This window comes from Schistocerca gregaria, chromosome X (genome assembly GCF_023897955.1).
Source record: "Schistocerca gregaria isolate iqSchGreg1 chromosome X, iqSchGreg1.2, whole genome shotgun sequence".
Taxonomy (NCBI): Eukaryota; Metazoa; Arthropoda; class Insecta; order Orthoptera; family Acrididae; genus Schistocerca; species Schistocerca gregaria.
The window spans coordinates 517,686,057-517,704,960 of NC_064931.1; the positions used below are offsets into that span (position 1 = coordinate 517,686,057).

Here is an 18,904-nt window from a genome sequence, read left to right on the forward strand (position 1 = left end):
AAATCCGTCATGAATGATCATGGCCTGGTGACATGACAGTTTCGTTTGGGAACATGAAGTCCATGAATGGCTGCAAATGGTCTTCAGTAGCCAAACATAACCAATTCCAGCCAATTATTGGTTTAGTTAGACCAGAGGGCACAATCCATTCCATGAAAGCACAGCCCACACCATTATGTAGCCACCACCACCTTCCACAATGCCTTGTTGACAACTTGGGTCCATGGCTTGGTGAGGTCTGCAGCACACTCAAATCTTACCTTCACTTGCTTTCAACTGAAATTGGGATTCAGCCAATCAGGCCACAGTCCTCCAGTTACCTTGGGTCGAACCAAAATGGTCACAAGCTCAGGAGAGGTGCTGTGGGTGATGACATGCTGTTAGCAAAGCCATTTGCATTGGTTGTCTGCTGCCACAGCCCTTTAATGCCAAAATTTGATGCACTGCCCTAACAGGTACATTGATTTCTGTGGTTATTTTGCACAGTGTTGCTTGTCTGTTAGCATTGACAACTCTACAAATGCTGCTGCTCTTGAGAGTTGAGTGAAGGCTTTGGCCACTTCGTTCTTTGTGATAAAATTTAATGCCAGACATATTGTATTCTCATCTTAAGATTTCTGAAATGAAATGTCCCCTACATCTATCCCAAACCTCCATTCCAAATTCAAAGCCTGTTGTTTCCCACTGTGCAGTCATAATCATGTCGGAAACCTATTCGCATGAATCACCTGAATACAAATGACAGCTCCAACAATGCACTATCGATCTGGATATTGTGTATGCAATATGACCTGTTGTGTCTGACTTCTTCGACACTGTGGTGGCTAGTGATAACACAGTTAGTTAGAACACATTGAATAAGTAATACTTTTGTGACGCCAATAAGGTCGATACCAATATCGATCTGAGTATTGTCTTTGGACTAAGCTAAACATTATCTTTGTGCAGTTCCAGCATCCAGTTCTTTGTAAGCCTTGCTTGTGTAAAGAGGTGAATAAATGAACTACTGCAAAATGGGAGTATTGTTTGGTGTAACCGACCCAAACTTCCCCCTCACTTTATTAATTACAACAAAACTTATCTTTGTTTACCAGGCACAGTAGTGCCAATGAAATTGCACACATGAACTTGCAGTTCAGAAAACACTTTCAGAACACACTAAATGATGTAAGTTCAGTAAGGCTGTACTGTGGTTTCACTACAGTCACTAGAAACCACAAGTTTGTAAACATTTGTTGATACAATTCTGATAGCATTGGCATGTAGGCGCAGTACACAGAATACGAAAGTCTTCACTCCTAGATGGTTGACACTGGCTGTGTCACAGTGAATAGAGAGGACAAGGATTTTACTCTGAAAGGAACTTCCTGGCAGTGGGCAGGATCCGACCTCAAACAGAACTTCCCTCCTGGCATCTGGCAATGCTATTTCAGGACAGACGCACAGTGGTGTGCCTCAGGACTATGGGAAGCATGGCTTCTACCTAGTACCTCACTGGCACCTCACGATATTGCTTTGCTATGCAGTATCTTTGCAGTAGTGGATACTTCTTGTACCGAACTTGATACTCAACACACAGAATACGGAAGTCTTCACTCCTAGATGGTTGACACTGGCTGTGTCATAGTGAATAGAGGGCACAAGGATGTTACTCTGAAAGGAACTTCCTGGCAGTGGGCAGGATCCAACCTCAAACAGAACTTCCCTCCTAGCATCTGGCAAGGCTATTTCATGACAGAGGCACAGCGGTGTGCCTCAGGACTATGGGAAGCATGGCTTCTTCCTAGTATCTCACTGGCACCTCATGCTATTGCTTTGCTATGCAGTATCATTGCAGTAGTGGATACTTCTTGTACCAAACTTGATTCTCAACAACACCACACTACCACCGTCTTTATATGTGCATATCACTATCCCATAACTTCTGTCACCTCACTGTAAAATTAATGTGAAAGCTGCTATGACATTTAATTTTAACAAACTGTGAAAAAGGGTGAAATGTTTGTGCGTCATCAATGTGCCATTGTCTTGAATTGGCTTCTTCTGAGCTAAACAGCAGAATTGGGCTCCACAGAACAGCAAAAATTAAATCCTGTGTGGCTCCCTTCACTCATCACCTGCTAGTATTCTCCAAGCCTAGTACTGCAAGCATGGAGTAGTCTAACGAGGTGGCACTGCACACACTTAATCACATCTGCTCCAACTGGGTTTCTTTTCTGTTGATCAGCTTGTTATTTAAATATTTCACCCTTTCAAAATTTTCAGTGATTTTGTCTTCAATTCTTTTTTACATTACTCATATAACAGTTTTTCATATCACTTGGCCTAATTTCTCAGCATGATCTGAAGTCTCACTTCATTTGCATTGTAAAACCTTTGAAGTGCACAAAATATTGATAACTGACTTAGCTACAATTGTGCAAGCTTGGGTACTGACAAATTTGGCACTTCACTCATGAAATCATATACAGTGTTTATTAGCCACACCAGTAATTCTAAAGGGTAAAAGAAAGCATTACACTGGTCTTATTTAAAATTAATGTCCACTGAGGAATAACCACATTTTTCATTTTGAATTAGGCTATGACATGATTTGCAAGTAATGTCTTTTGTAACTTCCTTCACAGTCAAACCAGAGAGGAAAGCAACCAATTGTAACTTAATTCATACCCTATCTCCAGGTCTGTAACAATATAAAGACATTAGGTTTACTTTTTAATGAAACTATCATTATTATTTATAACACTAGCATCAAACAACTATCAGTAAAGAAATTTTTGAGGAGACTATACACACCTTGGGACCCATTAAGTTTCTGCAGGGTTTTAGTCACTCTTTCTGAGGTGTTACGTATCTCTTACAATGAAACTGGCTCAGGTGACTTGTCACAGACAATAACATTCGTGTTTCAAGCATTAAGATTTTGTTGTTGCTAAGAAATTCCTGTTTTTGATATTCTCTTAAGGGCAAGTACTACAGCTCTTGAATCCAGCATGTCAACACTGCCTTTATCTAAACAGCTGTATTGCATCCATCTGCCCAGTATTGCTGAAATTCAGATTCAAATTCTTTATTGGTCATTGAACAAATGTAGTGGAATGGGATTTATATTAATATACAATAGCAATCACTATATTAATTGCTGTTCACATTGAATGTACAAATATTGAGTTAACGCAGAACAGGGAATCAGCGATCATAAAGCAGTTACTGCATCAATGATTTCAGCCATAAATATAAATATTAGAAAAGGTAGGAAAATTTTTCTGTTAAGCAAAAGTGAAAAAAGGAGATTTCAGAGTACCTGATGGCTCAACACGAAAGTTTTATTTTAAGTACAGATAGTGTTGAGGATCAGTGGACAAAGTTCAAAACCATCGTACAATATGCTGCTCAGCAGTGTGGGATCCGTACCAGATAGGGTTGATAGAGAGATAGAGAAGATCCCATGGAGAGCAGCGCGCTTCATTACAGGATCATTTAGTAATCGCGAAAGTGTTACGGAGATGATATGTAAACTCCAGTGGAAGACTCAGCAGGAGAGACGCTCAGTAGCTCGGTACGGGCTTTTGTTGAAGTTTCGAGAACATACCTTCACCGAGGAGTCAAGCAGTATATTGCTCCCTCCTACTTATATCTCGCGAAGAGACCATGAGGATAAAATCAGAGAGATTAGAGCCCACACAGAGGCATACCAACAATCCTTCTTTCCACGAACAATATGAGACTGGAATAGAAGGGAGAACCGATAGAGGTACTCAAGGTACCCTCCGCCACACACCGTCAGGGGGCTTGTGGAGTATGGATGTAAATGTAGATGTAGATCCTTATTTCTTCTTTTTCCTTGATGTCTATGAGGTATGGATTATCTTTGAGAATTAGTTTCTGTTTCTGTGTATACCATGTAATATGTTCTCTGTGAATACAAGTATTATCAACAGAGTAATTATTTATCTTTGTCACCACAAACCTCACTGTGCTAACAGGTTCTCAGATAAGAATGGTAAATCTGTGCATTGAACCATGTATGTTGTGCGGGTAGGAAGATTAATAACTGAACAAGCATTTTGGCTTATGTGACGACTTTGTCAGTGATACTTGTTTCGATTTGTGTTTTGTCAAAGTCTTTGGTGTTTGAACCCTATGTGGTTCTAAAAAAAAATCTCTTACGTGATTTAGTGCCAGCAAATTTGGGTTTCCAGAAATGTCTTCAAATGAATGTTCGACCAAAACCACCCCTCCAGTGACAGAAAAACTTAGAAACAAGGATGATTACAACACAGAAAGTTTGGAATGAAACTCATTCTAATGTCTGAAAAATTGTGGGATTATGCAAAAGGGACAAGTACTGCTGTGAATGCAGAGAAGGATAGGTATGTTTTGTACGTAGATAAATCTCTGTATGCACATGTGCAAAATAGAACAAAGGCAAAGGAAGCTTGAGGTAACCTGGAAAACCAGCTTGCCGGTAAAAATAAAATTAGGTGGATGAATCTTTGGGGTGCTCTGTTCAATACTGCATTACCCAAATTTGAAGGAAATATTTAGTTATGTCACACATATACTGGATGTAGCCAAGAGACTTCAGAGCATGGAGAAACCAGGTGATGATAGACTAATAGCACTCATTACACTTAGATGTCTACAAAAAGCTTATCAGCCTTACTACTTGGGTATAGAGTCCAGCACAATGGCGAAAATTTCACATCATAAAATATCAAAGCAAAGTTGCTAATTGGAAGTATGGAAAAATACCTCAAGTTGTAGAAAGATAGAGGTGGTAGTGCCTTATTTACAAAGCACTGTAAGAAATCACAGCAGGTTTCCCCAAAGACAAGTGAGAAAAGAAGAAAATAAAATGTTTCAATTGTTGGAAGTATGGTCAGCCTCAAGTCTGACTATCCCTAGAAGCAAGAATCATCAAAGAAGGGTTCCAAGGGAGCAGACAAGACATTGCTTTGTTTACTTGGTATGTCAGATTTCAGCCAGAATGAGTGGATCATTGATTCTGGAGCATCATCACATATGACTTCAAGAATGAAATGGCTTCAGGACTATGCAACAGGAAACTGCAAACAAAAAACTGTGAAACATGACGATAATGTTCAATGTTGATAGTAGAGTGTATATAAGCAATGTAAACAGTCCCTCATGTTTCATTGTAAATGACCGTGGAGATCAATCATGTAGTGGAGATAGCAGCATTCAGTTCCTGCAGAAAGATCTTGCACATGATACTTCTACATAAGCATTCCAACTAAACTCAGTTCTAAGGATTTAAAGTGGTTAGCATCAAAGACTGTTTGACAGACTTAGGACGGTGAGATTGTGCTTCACAAGAGTTTCATGTCAGAAAGAGTACATATTTCATTTTGTTGCTGTTAAATGTCAATCCATTCTGTGAAAGCCACAAGCTGATGTTAATGACCACCCCACTAATCACATCACACAAATTACATTCCACCTCGTTCACAATAGCACTTGTCTCAACTGCAAAGAAAAATTTTTCTAGTGCTCTTTCATGATTAGTGGAAGTATAAATTCCATGTTCAGTGGATGCTGGGAACTGAAATGTGCCACATTGCTTTCTCAAAAACATTTGAAAACATTGGCAGCAAAGAAATTGTCAAGTAATCTATACATTTTCTTTCACACTTTTTATAAAGAAAGCTTCCTTATCATCACAGATTAAAGCTAAATTTGATCTCTTTCTTTTAATAATGACACTGAAACTATTGCCTCATACTTTCAGATGTCAAAGTGGAGTTTGGAAGTGATGCAACTATTCCCTGTGTGACTGCCGGAATACCACATCCAAAAGTCACGTGGCAGAGAAAGGATGGAAAACAACTAGATTCCAAAAGATTCATCCAAACAGAGACTGGATTACTAAAAATAATGAGTATGTATAACATGGTATGACACTTTCCTGTTGCATTTGAACCATTTCAGCTTTTAAATATCTATGCATTGCTTTCCAGATTCTACTTTGGATGATGAAGCTCTTTATATATGCACAGCTGAAAATAGTTATGGATCAGTAAAGAAAGATTTTCCCATAAAAATAACTGGAATTGGTAAGTATTTCTAGTGCTACTGTATTATCAGATTAATAGTAGCACAATAGTGGAAAACTCTGGCTGGAACACACAGGATAGTACGAGGAAACATGGTCACTCACAGAACAGCAGGTATGTTGATCCGCAGATGGCCAGATAAACAATCTAATGATGGCTGGCTGACAGCTGAGCTGCAGTCTCAAATGTGACAGTCTGTTCCCCAACACTGCTTCTGATAAATGATTGTCATCTATCATACCACTTTGTAAAGTAACATTTCATTTGGTGTTCTGCTATCAGAATGATGTTTCATATTTTCAGTCATTCCATTTTCGGAATGAATGAGACATTGCCGTGATAGCAACATTTTCACTTTTTGCAATTGCTGTTAACATTTAAAGTAGAGTAATGAGCAATGTTAACTCTCATTGACATGAATACTTAATGTGCCATGTTTAGGTTATGGAATTTCATTTTGCTATTACAAGTTTTTTGAACAGTCATCAAGTGTTGGATGTACGAATGTCTTTTAATTGCTGATAAATAGATCAGATTTGCTGGACACTGCTTCACGTGTGGTGCACATTTTACAGCACACAGGTTGTAGACTAGTCTAAGATTGCTATGCAGATCACAAATATCACAAATATCACAATAAATTGAAGAGAAACAAACTTATAACTAATGCAGTTAGGGTATGTTGCAGACTGTGTGTGTTTTGAAATGGTGCACGGGCCTCGCCAAGTTGTTTGATACAGTGTGAAATAATCATTTTAGTTCAGCACCAGTGCTCAGATCTTTCATCCACGATGGTGAAGTTATATAATAAATGGGGAAGAATGCAACAAATTTGCATACCTGCCCACACAATGCCTGACCTTCAGTGCTAAAAATCCCAAATAAGCTACAACTGTGCAAATTATTCTGGGCTTTTGCAGCTCAACTCAGTGTTTATCAAGAGGAAATCTGCATACAACAGTGCATTTCACAACTGCAGTGAGTTACATTGATTGTTACATCTGTCAACCCTGCATGTGAACTTGTGTAAATGTGGATGTCCTAAAGCTGTGCTTCCCAACTAACCATGGCCATGAAAATATGACTATTTTTAACTTGTGCAGCTTGAAAATTGTACTTATTGCCTTGGATTCAGTGTATTCAGTGTATTCAGTGGATGCTGAAGGAACCTAGTGTATCCTACAGGAGAGCCATCTCAAAGGAATTTCTTTCTCTTGATTATAAAATACACGATAATGATTATGCCATCTCTGGTGAAGACCAAACTAGAGACATGCAATCTTCAGTGACAACTAGACATTTTACATGCTGAGAGCTAAATTAGTATGTCAGTATATATTTCAAGGAGCAAAATTCTACCCATGTTGCATTGCCACCTGAAGATTAAGCAATTGTATTGCTCTGTTACACTGCAGATGGTTAATAATGCTGATGTGCATCATTGTTTTTCTGACCAAAGAACATTGTAATTTCTTGCTTGAGAAGTACACACACATGGAAGAGAATGAACAACACAATTAGCAATACAGTAGTGGTTGGCAGACTCTAGTGCTCTGGCCTATATAGACATTATATCCAACAGGGGCAAAGCCAGCAGCCTGCACATGCAGCTGCTGTTGTACTAGCAGGCTGTTGGCCTCTACTGGCTGAATCCAGCACAAACTTCATGCATGTAGTGTGAAGCAGCACACACATAAAATTGCAAGTTACAGCACTCCTCTTCCTTTACGAAGAAGTGAGCACTGTCACACATCCATTTCTTCTGTGGTCAGTGTAGCTTGTTGAGTCATGTGACATGCTGCCACCACTGCGAAGCATCAGGAGTGGCGCCAGCATGGACGTGTGCATCACCTGCTCCCCCTGTGAGAGGCCATATAGTAAGAGAGATGATGCTGTCACAGTTTTCATTTCCATGTCTGGATCCAACCCTGGTGAAGGAGGTGAAGGCAGTGTAATAGGCGACACTGGCTGTCATAGTGGCAGCAGTGGTGGCAGAGAAGATTAGTGCACCAGCCATGGTTTAGGTGATGGCTGGGGAGATGGAGGACATGAGGGCAGTAGAGATGCACTGGTGCACAACTGCCCACGTAAGGTCATAGCTGGTCAAAGTGTCATGATGCCCTCCCCTCAGTCATGTGGACAATGCAGAGACTTTGGGCATGGGTTCTTTCTATAACTGCCAGGACCTGTTTTGGCCTGGCGCTTAACTCATGACCCCTAACAGCTGTGCCAGGCTGGAAGTGTTGCAGCACTGGTACCGTCAGAAGGTGTGGCATCAACCAAAGCAGATGGAGCAGAGTCTGGGCCTGATGACCCTGCAACAATTCCATCAGCCTCCTATCACCAACGGTGGTGAACTTATAAGAAATGTGGAACTGCTGAAGAGGTACTTCCTGTGACACATCCAAACTATATTGTTTTCATCTGAGTCTTAAATGTTCAAACTAGCCATTCTGCTTATCTATTCAATTGAGGGGGAAAAGGAGAAGCTGTGACATGGGGAATACTGTTTTTTTTACAAAATTCTTCAAATTCCTGAGATATGAACTGGGGCCCATTGTCTGCAACTAATGTATATGGAAGATGTTCCATTGCAAAAATTGTAACAATGCTGAAATTGTTGCTGCCACAGAAGTAGACAGGCAATGCACCAAGTACAGAAACTTAGAATAAGCATCAATTACAACAAGCAAGTAGAAATTCAAAAGATCCTACAGAATCTATATGAATTCATTTGTAACGCTGCTATGGATGTGGCCACTGTGACAAAGAAGCACAAGGAGCTGCCTTATGGGTGGCACACTGGCACACTCTGAGCAGGCTGCAAGAACTCATGCTATTTTGCCATTAGTGCCTGGCCAAAAAATATGTCAGTGCACTAATGTTGTGTGCTAACACTTTTGTACATGGCTCACCCCAGTGGTCCACACGTAGTAAATGCATAACCTCATGTTGAAGAGAAGATCGGACTACGACAAGTGTAGCAGTGACCTTTGTAGCTAACAGCAACCCTCTATCCCAAACAGAAAGAAGATTTTGTAATCCAAAATAATTTCTCAAAGTATCAGAAGCATGGCCTGGAAGATGGTCCAGTCAACCGAGTTGCACAAAAGAAACAATTTTACTTAAAACAGGATGCACAGCTACTGCAGATGCTAGTAATAGGAAAACCATCAACATTGTTTTGAGCTTCTACATCTAATTGAAAGTAAAGTAATTCCTCTTCATCAGACTCTTTACATAGACCAATTGGCAAACACAAGGTGTCACAATTTTCACGTTGCTCTGTAAGTCGAAAATGTATAATTTTATCATAATAGGAAAGTAGCTGACCACTGTAAGCAATGTGCAACTTTGTCCAGCAAGGATGCTGAAGGGTTAAAAAGAGATACCAGTGGTTTGTGGTTTATGATCAGATGGAACTTAGACATATATAGAAAAACATCTGAGAATAATACTGTTGTACTCAATTTAAGGATTTTAAGTCGTATGCAGTAGAGCATTGGATCCGTTCACATACTTATGAGCAAGGAAAAACTGAGATGTGTCTGCCACTAACAATGAGGTGCTGGCCCAGCTGAAAAGTGACCAAATAAGGGGCAGACGGCAGCTTAGATTTTAACAACTGTAACGCCTGGTCACAAGCTGGGGACCAGTGGAAAGGAACATTTTTACATAATAATTCATGGAGTGGTTGTGCCACAATAGCAACATCCAGTATGAATTTGTGGTAGTATGCAATGTTGCCTAAAAATGACTGTAATTTTTTGATGGACATGGGGTGTGGCAATGCGGCAATAGCATCAATATGCTTGCACAATGGGTTAATCCTAGCACATGACACTTCGAAACCCAAATAAATAATGGATGGTTGAAAAAACTGTATCTTGACCAAATTGCAGATTAACCCTGCAGACTGTAAAACAGAAAACAGAGGACAAAGATTGAGCAAATATTTATCTGCAGAGGCACCAGATAGTACTATGTCATCCAAATAGTTGATGCACCCTGTAATTGATGCAATAAGTTGTTCTAAAAAGCACTGAAAAATAGATGCTGCACTTGCCACACCAAAAGGCAAAGCTGGTACTGATAAAGCCCAACTGGGGTATTCACAAGTAGAAGGCATTTAGATTCCTTGTCAAGCAACAGCTGTAACAATGCCTCTGCCAATTCAGTTTTCGTAAAATAAAGGCTCCCCACTAATTTTGCTAACAACTTGTCAGGATATGGCAAAGGGTAGGTATTAATGATTGACAGTGAATTAATCTATTTTTTAAAATCACCACAGAGGCATAATGTACTGGTAGGTTTTTGAAAATCATGAATGTTGCTGACCACTTACTGGTAGAAAGAGGTCGAATAATGTCAAGGGATTAAAGGCGATCTGATTCTGCTTCTACTTGATCCTGTAAGGTTCCCTGTGCCACGTGGACCTGGAAAAAATGGGGGTAGCAAGACTATTTCATCATAATATGAGCCTCAAATTCAGTTGCACAACCCAGTCCTAGAAAAATTTGAAAGGTAAATCTGACACAGAGAGCATCTAACTGTTGCTATGGAACTTGATCAGAAACAAAATGCACTTCATCATCGATGGAGAATACAAACAGTTTAAAAGCATCCAAACCAAACAGATTTTCAGCATAAACATTGTCCACAACTATGAATGTCAATGAATGAACCACAGCTTTGTAAGTCATAGGTGCAGAAAACTGTCCAAGAATGGGAATCCATTGTTTGTTATAACTCACCAGCCTCTGTCACACTTAAGTCAGCATGGGAGAAACCAATTCCACATAAGTCTGAGAATTCACCAACGTTGCTGCTTTATCTGTGTCCACCTGTATTCTCAATAGTTTGTTAAACACACACTCTTCACTGTATAACTTGCTTTGAGACACTGTCATTGCTGACACACTGTTCACACCCATGTTCGTTTCATCCTCACTCAGGTTTGGAAAGGAATTACAAACAGAAGCAGTGTGTCCCAATGATTGGGACATGCAGTCTGTTCATGTTGAATGAAACAGTATGGGCATGAAGGCAGCAGAGCATGAGGCTGTCACTGTTGTGATACAGACTGTTATTGTCACAAATGACAATTACCTGTATGCTTACAATCTGACTGAAAGCTGGGAGCAGTGAGAGAAACTGATTTCGGAAACTTTGTATCAGGGTTCTGTCTGACTACCTGCAGCCTGTAGAACTTTAAAATGACTGAGCGACATTCAGTACTTCTACACACAGGATTTTCACACTGCAGAGCTCACTCTTGAACTTTCCTATCAGGAGCAAAACATATGATTTCATCACAAACCATTGATCTGCATAGGATTCCTTATGAACATTTGTCACAGAAATACAAATATAGCTGAGTCCATGTAGTTCTGCTGTCCATGCCCTGTATTACTGTTTTGGCTGCTTTTAGCAGTGGCAAAACTCCACACAAGCAGCAATAATGGAGTATGTTTATATTGAAAGGTAGAAAATAACTCATACTTCTGATTGAAAGATAGACTTGAGGGTTTTTTAGGGGGGCAAGTTGACACAGCAACTGACGCACACAAGGTGAAATCAAAGAAAAGAACAGAACCGTGCACAAGTTTATGTCTTTTACTCCAAGTGCTTGGAAATGTTGACACAGGCACTTTCTTTAAGTGTCCCAGTCTTTTGCTGCATTGCGATACACAAGGAACAGCAACAGATACGTTGTTGGTGGGGCCATAGGCTGTTCCAGTGTAGTCGTTAAACTGGAAATAACAGCTGTCAGCATCTGCTGTTGCTTGAGAAGAGATTTAAACACTACCTCCATGGAAATTAAACTCAAAAGACTAATGACTGAAGTTTAACACATGGAGTCAAATACCGTAGTCATCAGCAAAAAGTGTTCTCACCCGAGAACACTAATTTATCACTTGAACAGTACACACACATGCAAGACAAGGTACACACACTTAGCAATACACAAGCAGCTGGTGGAGCCTAGCACTCTGGCGTATAGAGACACTAGTTCCATCAGGGGGATCAACCAGCAGGCTGTCCATGCAACTGCTGCCATATTAGTAGGCCAGGTGGCCTCTAGTGGCTGAATCAAGCACAAACTTTATGCGTGAACTATGAAGCGGTGCACACACAAAATTACTAGTTACAGCAATTGCATGAATGGAACTCTTATGTACTGATTAGTGCTTTTAAATGTATTATGTAGCATGGATCCAAAGCGGATTACTGCAATGTCCACTAATGTGTAACATAATTTTTTCTGTTTCACCAGCCCATCTATATCAGTATGTGAATTATGACTTGGTTTTCTAAACAATCCAAAATTTAGGCACTCAGTTGGCCCAAAATACATCAGACTTAAATTTTGTTGGTGACTTGTGACGTACAGTTGGCCATGAGATTTCTAATGGAGAGAAGATGCATTCCAAAAATGTGTATGCTATGCTTGTGCAACTTAGCATTGAATATTATCTACAATGTATCCATAATTTTAAAGTTCCAATTTTAAAACACTGTAGAAATAGAACCACTGTCCAGAATTATGTCAGATTTTAACAGTATATTATTGAAACAGGGGGAAATGTCATGGGGAAAAAATTAATGGAAATTTTTCCAATAGATGATGCTGTAAGTGTCTTAACATAAATGGGGTCATCTACAAATGACAGATGAATTGTAATTTGATGGCTATGATTTGAGTTGCACATTAAACCATCCATACTGTTCAACAGACATGACTTCACAGCTTCAACAGTCAACAGTTGTGGCACTGTTCGTTAGGTAAGCCCTTCCAACATGGCAAGGCCATACCAGCCTGGATGGGAAAAATTGGTTTTTAATTGTCCTGGGGTCAAAAACTGCATAAAATTAATAATGATGCTTGTTTTTAATTGTCCTTGGGTCAGAAACCACATAAAGATCAAAATGACAACAGTCTCTACTTCTCGTGAGACTTGCACAAGACATGTTCAATATGCTGTCCACTGCTTTCTGCCACAAGCTGAAATCAAGAAACAGCATGTTACACAGCATAGTAGAATGTCTCTGATCACATCTTTCCATTAACCTCACAGCTGGTAGTCACGTGGATTAAGATCAGGTGATCTGGACAGCTGGGTTGTAAGAAAATGATGCCTGATAATTCTAGCATTTCTGAAATGGCTCTGCAGTTGCTGCTTCACTGGCTGTGAAATGTGCGGAGGAGCCCCATCTTGCGTAACAATGATCTTAAACACACACTTACTGTTGAAACGTTGGAATTATCTTGGTGTTCATAAGACTCTCATGGTGTTTACCAATGATGATGTAGATAAGGGGATGTGCAATACTCATCTCTTTGAAAAGATACTGGCCTAAGATAAACAATGATATCAACCTGCACCACACAGTCACCTTTGCAGAATGAAGTGGTGGTACTGATTGATGTGCATGTGAATTTTCCATTGTCCATATTCAGCAGTTCTGCCTGTTGATGTCATTGCAGATGGAAATGCTCCTCATCTGCCCGCACAATCTTTCATGGCCATTAACTGACCATCTCCATGTGAGCAAGAAATTCCAGAGGAAATGCCTGTTTTGCTAGCAGTCTGGAGGAAGCTACTCCAGAACATGGATGATTTTGTATGGAGAGCAATGTAGGATACAGAATGTTTCATAGGATTTTATCTACTGTGCTTGTTGGCATATCAAGTGTTCAGGCAATTCACTGTCACTGCACGTTTGCACGGTACCACTCGACCCCTTCTGCAATGCTTTGCCCACATCTTTTACAGGCGTCAGTCAACTGCCTTCCTCCCTCTGCCACACTGCATTTCAAAAGAATGCTTATGTTTTTGAATTTTGTAATCATGTTCTCCAGATTCTTGGCAGACATCAGACCAATGCCTTTTTTTCATATCCTTAAGTGTCTAGAACTTCTGCAGGGGTACTGGTGCCCAGTCACCTTTCTTGTAAAAGAGCTTTACGAGCAGAGCATGAGCCTTCTTGGTGACAGTCATGTTAGGTGTCTCATATGTAAACAGAGCAATGACTGCGTGCTGCATTTCTGTTGATTTGCATATTCTTACACTGAACTATTGTTCAAATTTTCGTGTTTTTTTCTCTTTTTTCATTTATTTATTTTATCCCTATGATGTTTCCCCCTGCATCCAAAATATGCTTTTCAGATTTGATATTCTGAGCAATGGTTCTCCTTCTATACCATTTTGAAACTGGGACTTTAACTATGGACACCCTGTAATTTGTTAGACTACATTTAAATCTACCTACATACTCCTCGAGCCACTGTGCAGTGCATGGCAGATGGCACTTCCTATCAGTATTACTTATTTTCTGTTCAGTTCCATTCTACTCTAACTCTATATGTTATCCTTCAATATATGCCAGTGTGTCATGCCACCAGTGTGCTACACTTCAAATATTCCTCCAACAGCATTTGCATGGGCCAGCCCACAGAGGCTGCCTGCAGTGAGCCACATGATTTGTGCATGTGGTACAGCAGCTACTGTGCCATATGCCATAGCCTTCCTCTCCATAAGCCCAATGCAGCTGGCCTTGCTCTCATATTGTGTTGATACTTACTATCAGCAGCTGCTTGTATCAGTACCTGGATTGTTTCTATGTTGTCAACTGTTGTTTACTTGTGTGTGGAAGAAGATTAAACTTTGGTTCATTGTGGTCATGCTGTTGTTTGGGTCTTACAGTACAATACAATTGGCGATGAGTGTAGTGTTCACTTCCATGTGCTCAGTTTATTTGGTTGTTCCTTCAGTTCTTATGTCCTTGGAGGCAGCACTCCAATCTCTCTGTGAGCAGCAGCAGGCTCTTATGGTTGCTATCATGAACTTGTCACCCACATTGGCTGTGCAGGTTTCCACATGATCAATATACCTGCCATCCTTTTCCCCTTACTATGATGTGACCAAAGACTGGAAGGCTTCTGAGGAATGTCTTGCAAAACTTTTTGCTTTTGGTGTCACTGATACAAACATGTGTAAGGCTTTGTTCTTTTCATGGATTTCTCCTTAGATCTACCAGCTGTACTAGTTAGCCCCACTCCAGGAACCTGCATCCCTTTGATTCAACATAATGAGTAAGTTGTTGCCAAGTGATTACTGTAAATGCTTGCATGTCATTGCAGCGTGCATAGAGTTCTATTGTTCTCATTAACAGCTCCACAGGTCCTGTGGGCTTGGGCAGCCAGACCCTATAGCCTCAGTCATAAATGTCCAATTGTTACTAATATTTGTGATGATTCATAGACTGTCTGTGGTGTCATCGTTCAGCTAAATCCTGAGAGGGAGGCATGCCAACATGCATTACAGCATGAGGATCGAACATTGGCTGGAGTATTAATTATTATGTGTGCTACTAGTGATCAGATTAAGGCTTGATGTGACATCACTGGGGTGACTCCTGTTCCTGGTCACTGGGCATCAGTCAGTTCTTTGGGGAGGACAACATGGGAGCTGTACAAATGTGGCCCCTACACCACACTGTACAGTGACATGTCAAACAACAACAACAACCACCACAGCAATGGCAGTCATACTCCCCTCTTGCCCATACTGTTTTGTGCCACATGACAGGGCCAAATGCCCTGAGTGCTGGGACTCTTGCAACAACTGTAGGACAAAAGGATATATATTGTCTGTGTGTTGTTCCAGCTCCCTCCTATGGACATAGATGTTCATGTTAATTGTGTGTCTCTAGTGCTTAAGAATCATAACAAGCTGTTTATTGAAGTGTGGCTGATGGACAAAGTGCTTAAACTACAAGTGGATATAGGTGCAGTCATAAAATTACTGAACTCATAAACTTAAGTGGATCTCTGGCATTATCTCTTTTACAGCTCCTGCTATACATAAATCTGTGGCTTGTTCCTTGAATTTTCTGGTAGTAGATGATGTGGGCACCAGAAATCTGTTCTGTCTGGATACTTTCAATGCTTTTGGTTTTTACATTTTGGATATGGTGCACCTAGTTTCCAACCAGGTCCTATACCAGCAGTGAGATTCTCTTTGGTCTGAGTTCTTCTCTCTTTTCTTGGGTGGATTAGGTTGTGCCTCTAATTTTGTGGCCCACATTACCCTGAAACCTATGACACAGCTGCACTTTTTCCATGCACACCCTATTCCAGTAGCTTTGCATGATAAAGTGAAACCAGAATTGGTCATTGGATGTCATACAACCTATTATATAGAGTGGTGTATGTCCATTGTGAATGTTAGAAAACTGACTGGTCAGCTTCACCTCAATGGCAACTGAAAGTTTCAGTTAAGATTCAATCTATCACTGACACCTACCCATTACACCGTCAGGATGGGTTATTGGCTAAACTCACTGGGGGCCAGTTTTTCTCCAAAACTGATTTATCTGAAGCCTATTTACAAGATCCATTGGATGAGGATTCTAAATGGTTCCACATGATTAACATGCTTTTTGGATTGTACTAATATCAACACTCCTGTTCTGCTGTTTTGTGTGGCTAGTGTCCAGGCACTTTTCAGCATTTATTGAAACAACTAGGTGCATCCACAGAAGAGCATTTATGTAACTTATGCACCTTGTACACAGTCTTACATACTGCAGGATTGAAATTCAACTTGCCCAAGTCACACTTTTTTCAGTCATCCATTGTGTATTTGGATTCCAGTTTTCTTCGGATGCTGTTAAGCCTTTACATCATCATATTGCTGTGATGACAGCTCTACTCCTCCTTAAAATGTTAAAGAAATCCAAGCATTCTTAGGTAAAATTGCTTACTATCACAAATTTATTTCAGGTGCAGCTGTATTGGCCTATCCTCCCCATGCGTTGCTCCACGAGAACATTCCTTTTCAGTAGATGCTGGCCTGTGAGTGTTCATTCATGGTTTGGAAATGTAAATTGCATTATGCTCCTTGTTTGGCTACTTTTTATTCTGGCCACCACCTGGTTTTGGCTACAGACACCTCTCATTATGGATTAGAGGCTATTCTCACAAATTGATGTGAGAATGGTTCTAAGTGTCCACCAGCTGATATGTCAAAATGCTCACCTCTAGTTACTGGGGGTAGTCTTAAGTTGAAATGGAAGTGATTGCTATTGTCTTCACCATCAAAAAGTTTCATGTGTTCTTTTATGAGTCTAAGTTCCATGTCATTACTGACCATAAGCCCTTGGTTTTGTCATTGAATTATTCTGCTTCACTACCAGACAAAGCAGCACCCTGTCTCCTGCACTGAGCCTTGTTTCTGCCTCACTACAAGTATGAAATACATTTTAAGCCCACCCCGCAGCATGCCAACGCCAATGCAGTGTCCCGGCTTCTAATGGGGCTGAATCCTACTTTAGATCAGGATGAACTCCACTGTTTTCACTTAGATGTTGAGGAGCAATGCACAGTGGAAGGGTTCCCTATTATGGACTCCCAGATTGCAGTGGTTGTCCCTACCAATCTGGTTTAGCATCAAGTTGTTCACCTCATTCAGCCTGGCTGGCCAGACTGCCCTCTGGGTAGGTCTTCTGATCCTTTGCATAACTGTTTTGCCCTCTCTGACCACCTTTTGGTATTTGATAATGTTGTTATTTTAGCTACATGCACATTGTCATCTAGGGTTGTGATTTTGGTTGCCCAGTGGTGTGATGTGCTTCAGATCCCACATCAGGAACATTGATGGAGTCTTGCATACCAAGACTGCGTTATTGGTTTTAAGCACCAAGATTTTGGTTAGAGCCAGGATACAAAGATCATGATTTTCGGAAATAATTATTTTGTAGGGTGAGTGCACAGTTTTCAATGAAGTAAGCAAAATGACAAAGGAAAGAAAGAATTTAGATTTCTCACATTCTACATAAATGTACACTCCTGGAAATTGAAATAAGAACACCGTGAATTCATTGTCCCAGAAAGGGCAAACTTTATTGTCACATTCCTGGGGTCAGATACATCATTTGATCACACTGACAGAACCACAGGCACTTAGACACAGTCAACAGAGCATGCACAATGTCGGCACTAGTACAGTGTATATCCACCTTTCGCAGCAATGCAGGCTGCTATTCTCCCATCGAGACGATCGTAGAGATGCTGGATGTAGTCCTGTGGAACGGCCTGCCATGCCATTTCCACCTGGCGCCTCAGTTGGACCAGCGTTCGTGCTGGACGTGCAGACCACGTGAGACGACGCTTCATCCAGTCCCAAACATGCTCAATGGGGGACAGATCCGGAGATCTTGCTGGCCAGGGTAGTTGACTTACACCTTCTAGAGCACGTTGGGTGGCACGGGATACATGCGGACGTGCATTGTCCTGTTGGAACAGCAAGTTCCCTTGCCGGTCTAGGAATGGTAGAACGATGGATTCCATGACGGTTTGGATGTACCGTGCACTATTCAGTGTCCCCTCGACGATCACCAGAGGTGTACGTCCAGTGTAGGAGATCGCTCCCCACACCATGATGGCGGGTGTTGGCCCTGTGTGCCTCGGTCGTATGCAGTCCTGATTGTGGCGCTCACCTGCACGGTGCCAAACACGCATACGACCATCATTGGCACCAAGGCAGAAGCGACTGTCATCACTGAAGACGAGATGTCTCCATTCGTCCCTCCATTCACGCCTCTCGCGACACCACTGGAGGCGGGCTGCACGATGTTGGGGCGTGAGCGGAAGACGGCCTAACGGAGTGCGGGACCGTAGCCCAGCTTCATGGAGACGGTTGCGAATGGTCCTCGCCGATACCCCAGGAGCAACAGTGTCCCTAATTTGCTGGGAAGTGGCGGTGCGGTCCCCTACGGCACTGCGTAGGATCCTACGGTCTTGGCGTGCATCCGTGCGTCGC

At 41.1% G+C, this 18,904-nt stretch overlaps 1 protein-coding gene across 1 annotated transcript in view; it reads left to right on the plus strand.

The window, feature by feature from the left end:
- The window catches only part of LOC126298209 (hemicentin-1-like), a 748,827-nt gene that overhangs the window by 281,924 nt on the left and 447,999 nt on the right, over nucleotides 1–18,904 (plus strand). The window contains exons 16-17 of the mRNA XM_049989513.1: nucleotides 5,753–5,902; nucleotides 5,982–6,077. Coding sequence (XP_049845470.1) covers nucleotides 5,753–5,902; nucleotides 5,982–6,077 — 246 coding nt within the window. The remainder of the gene's footprint in view (nucleotides 1–5,752; nucleotides 5,903–5,981; nucleotides 6,078–18,904) is intronic.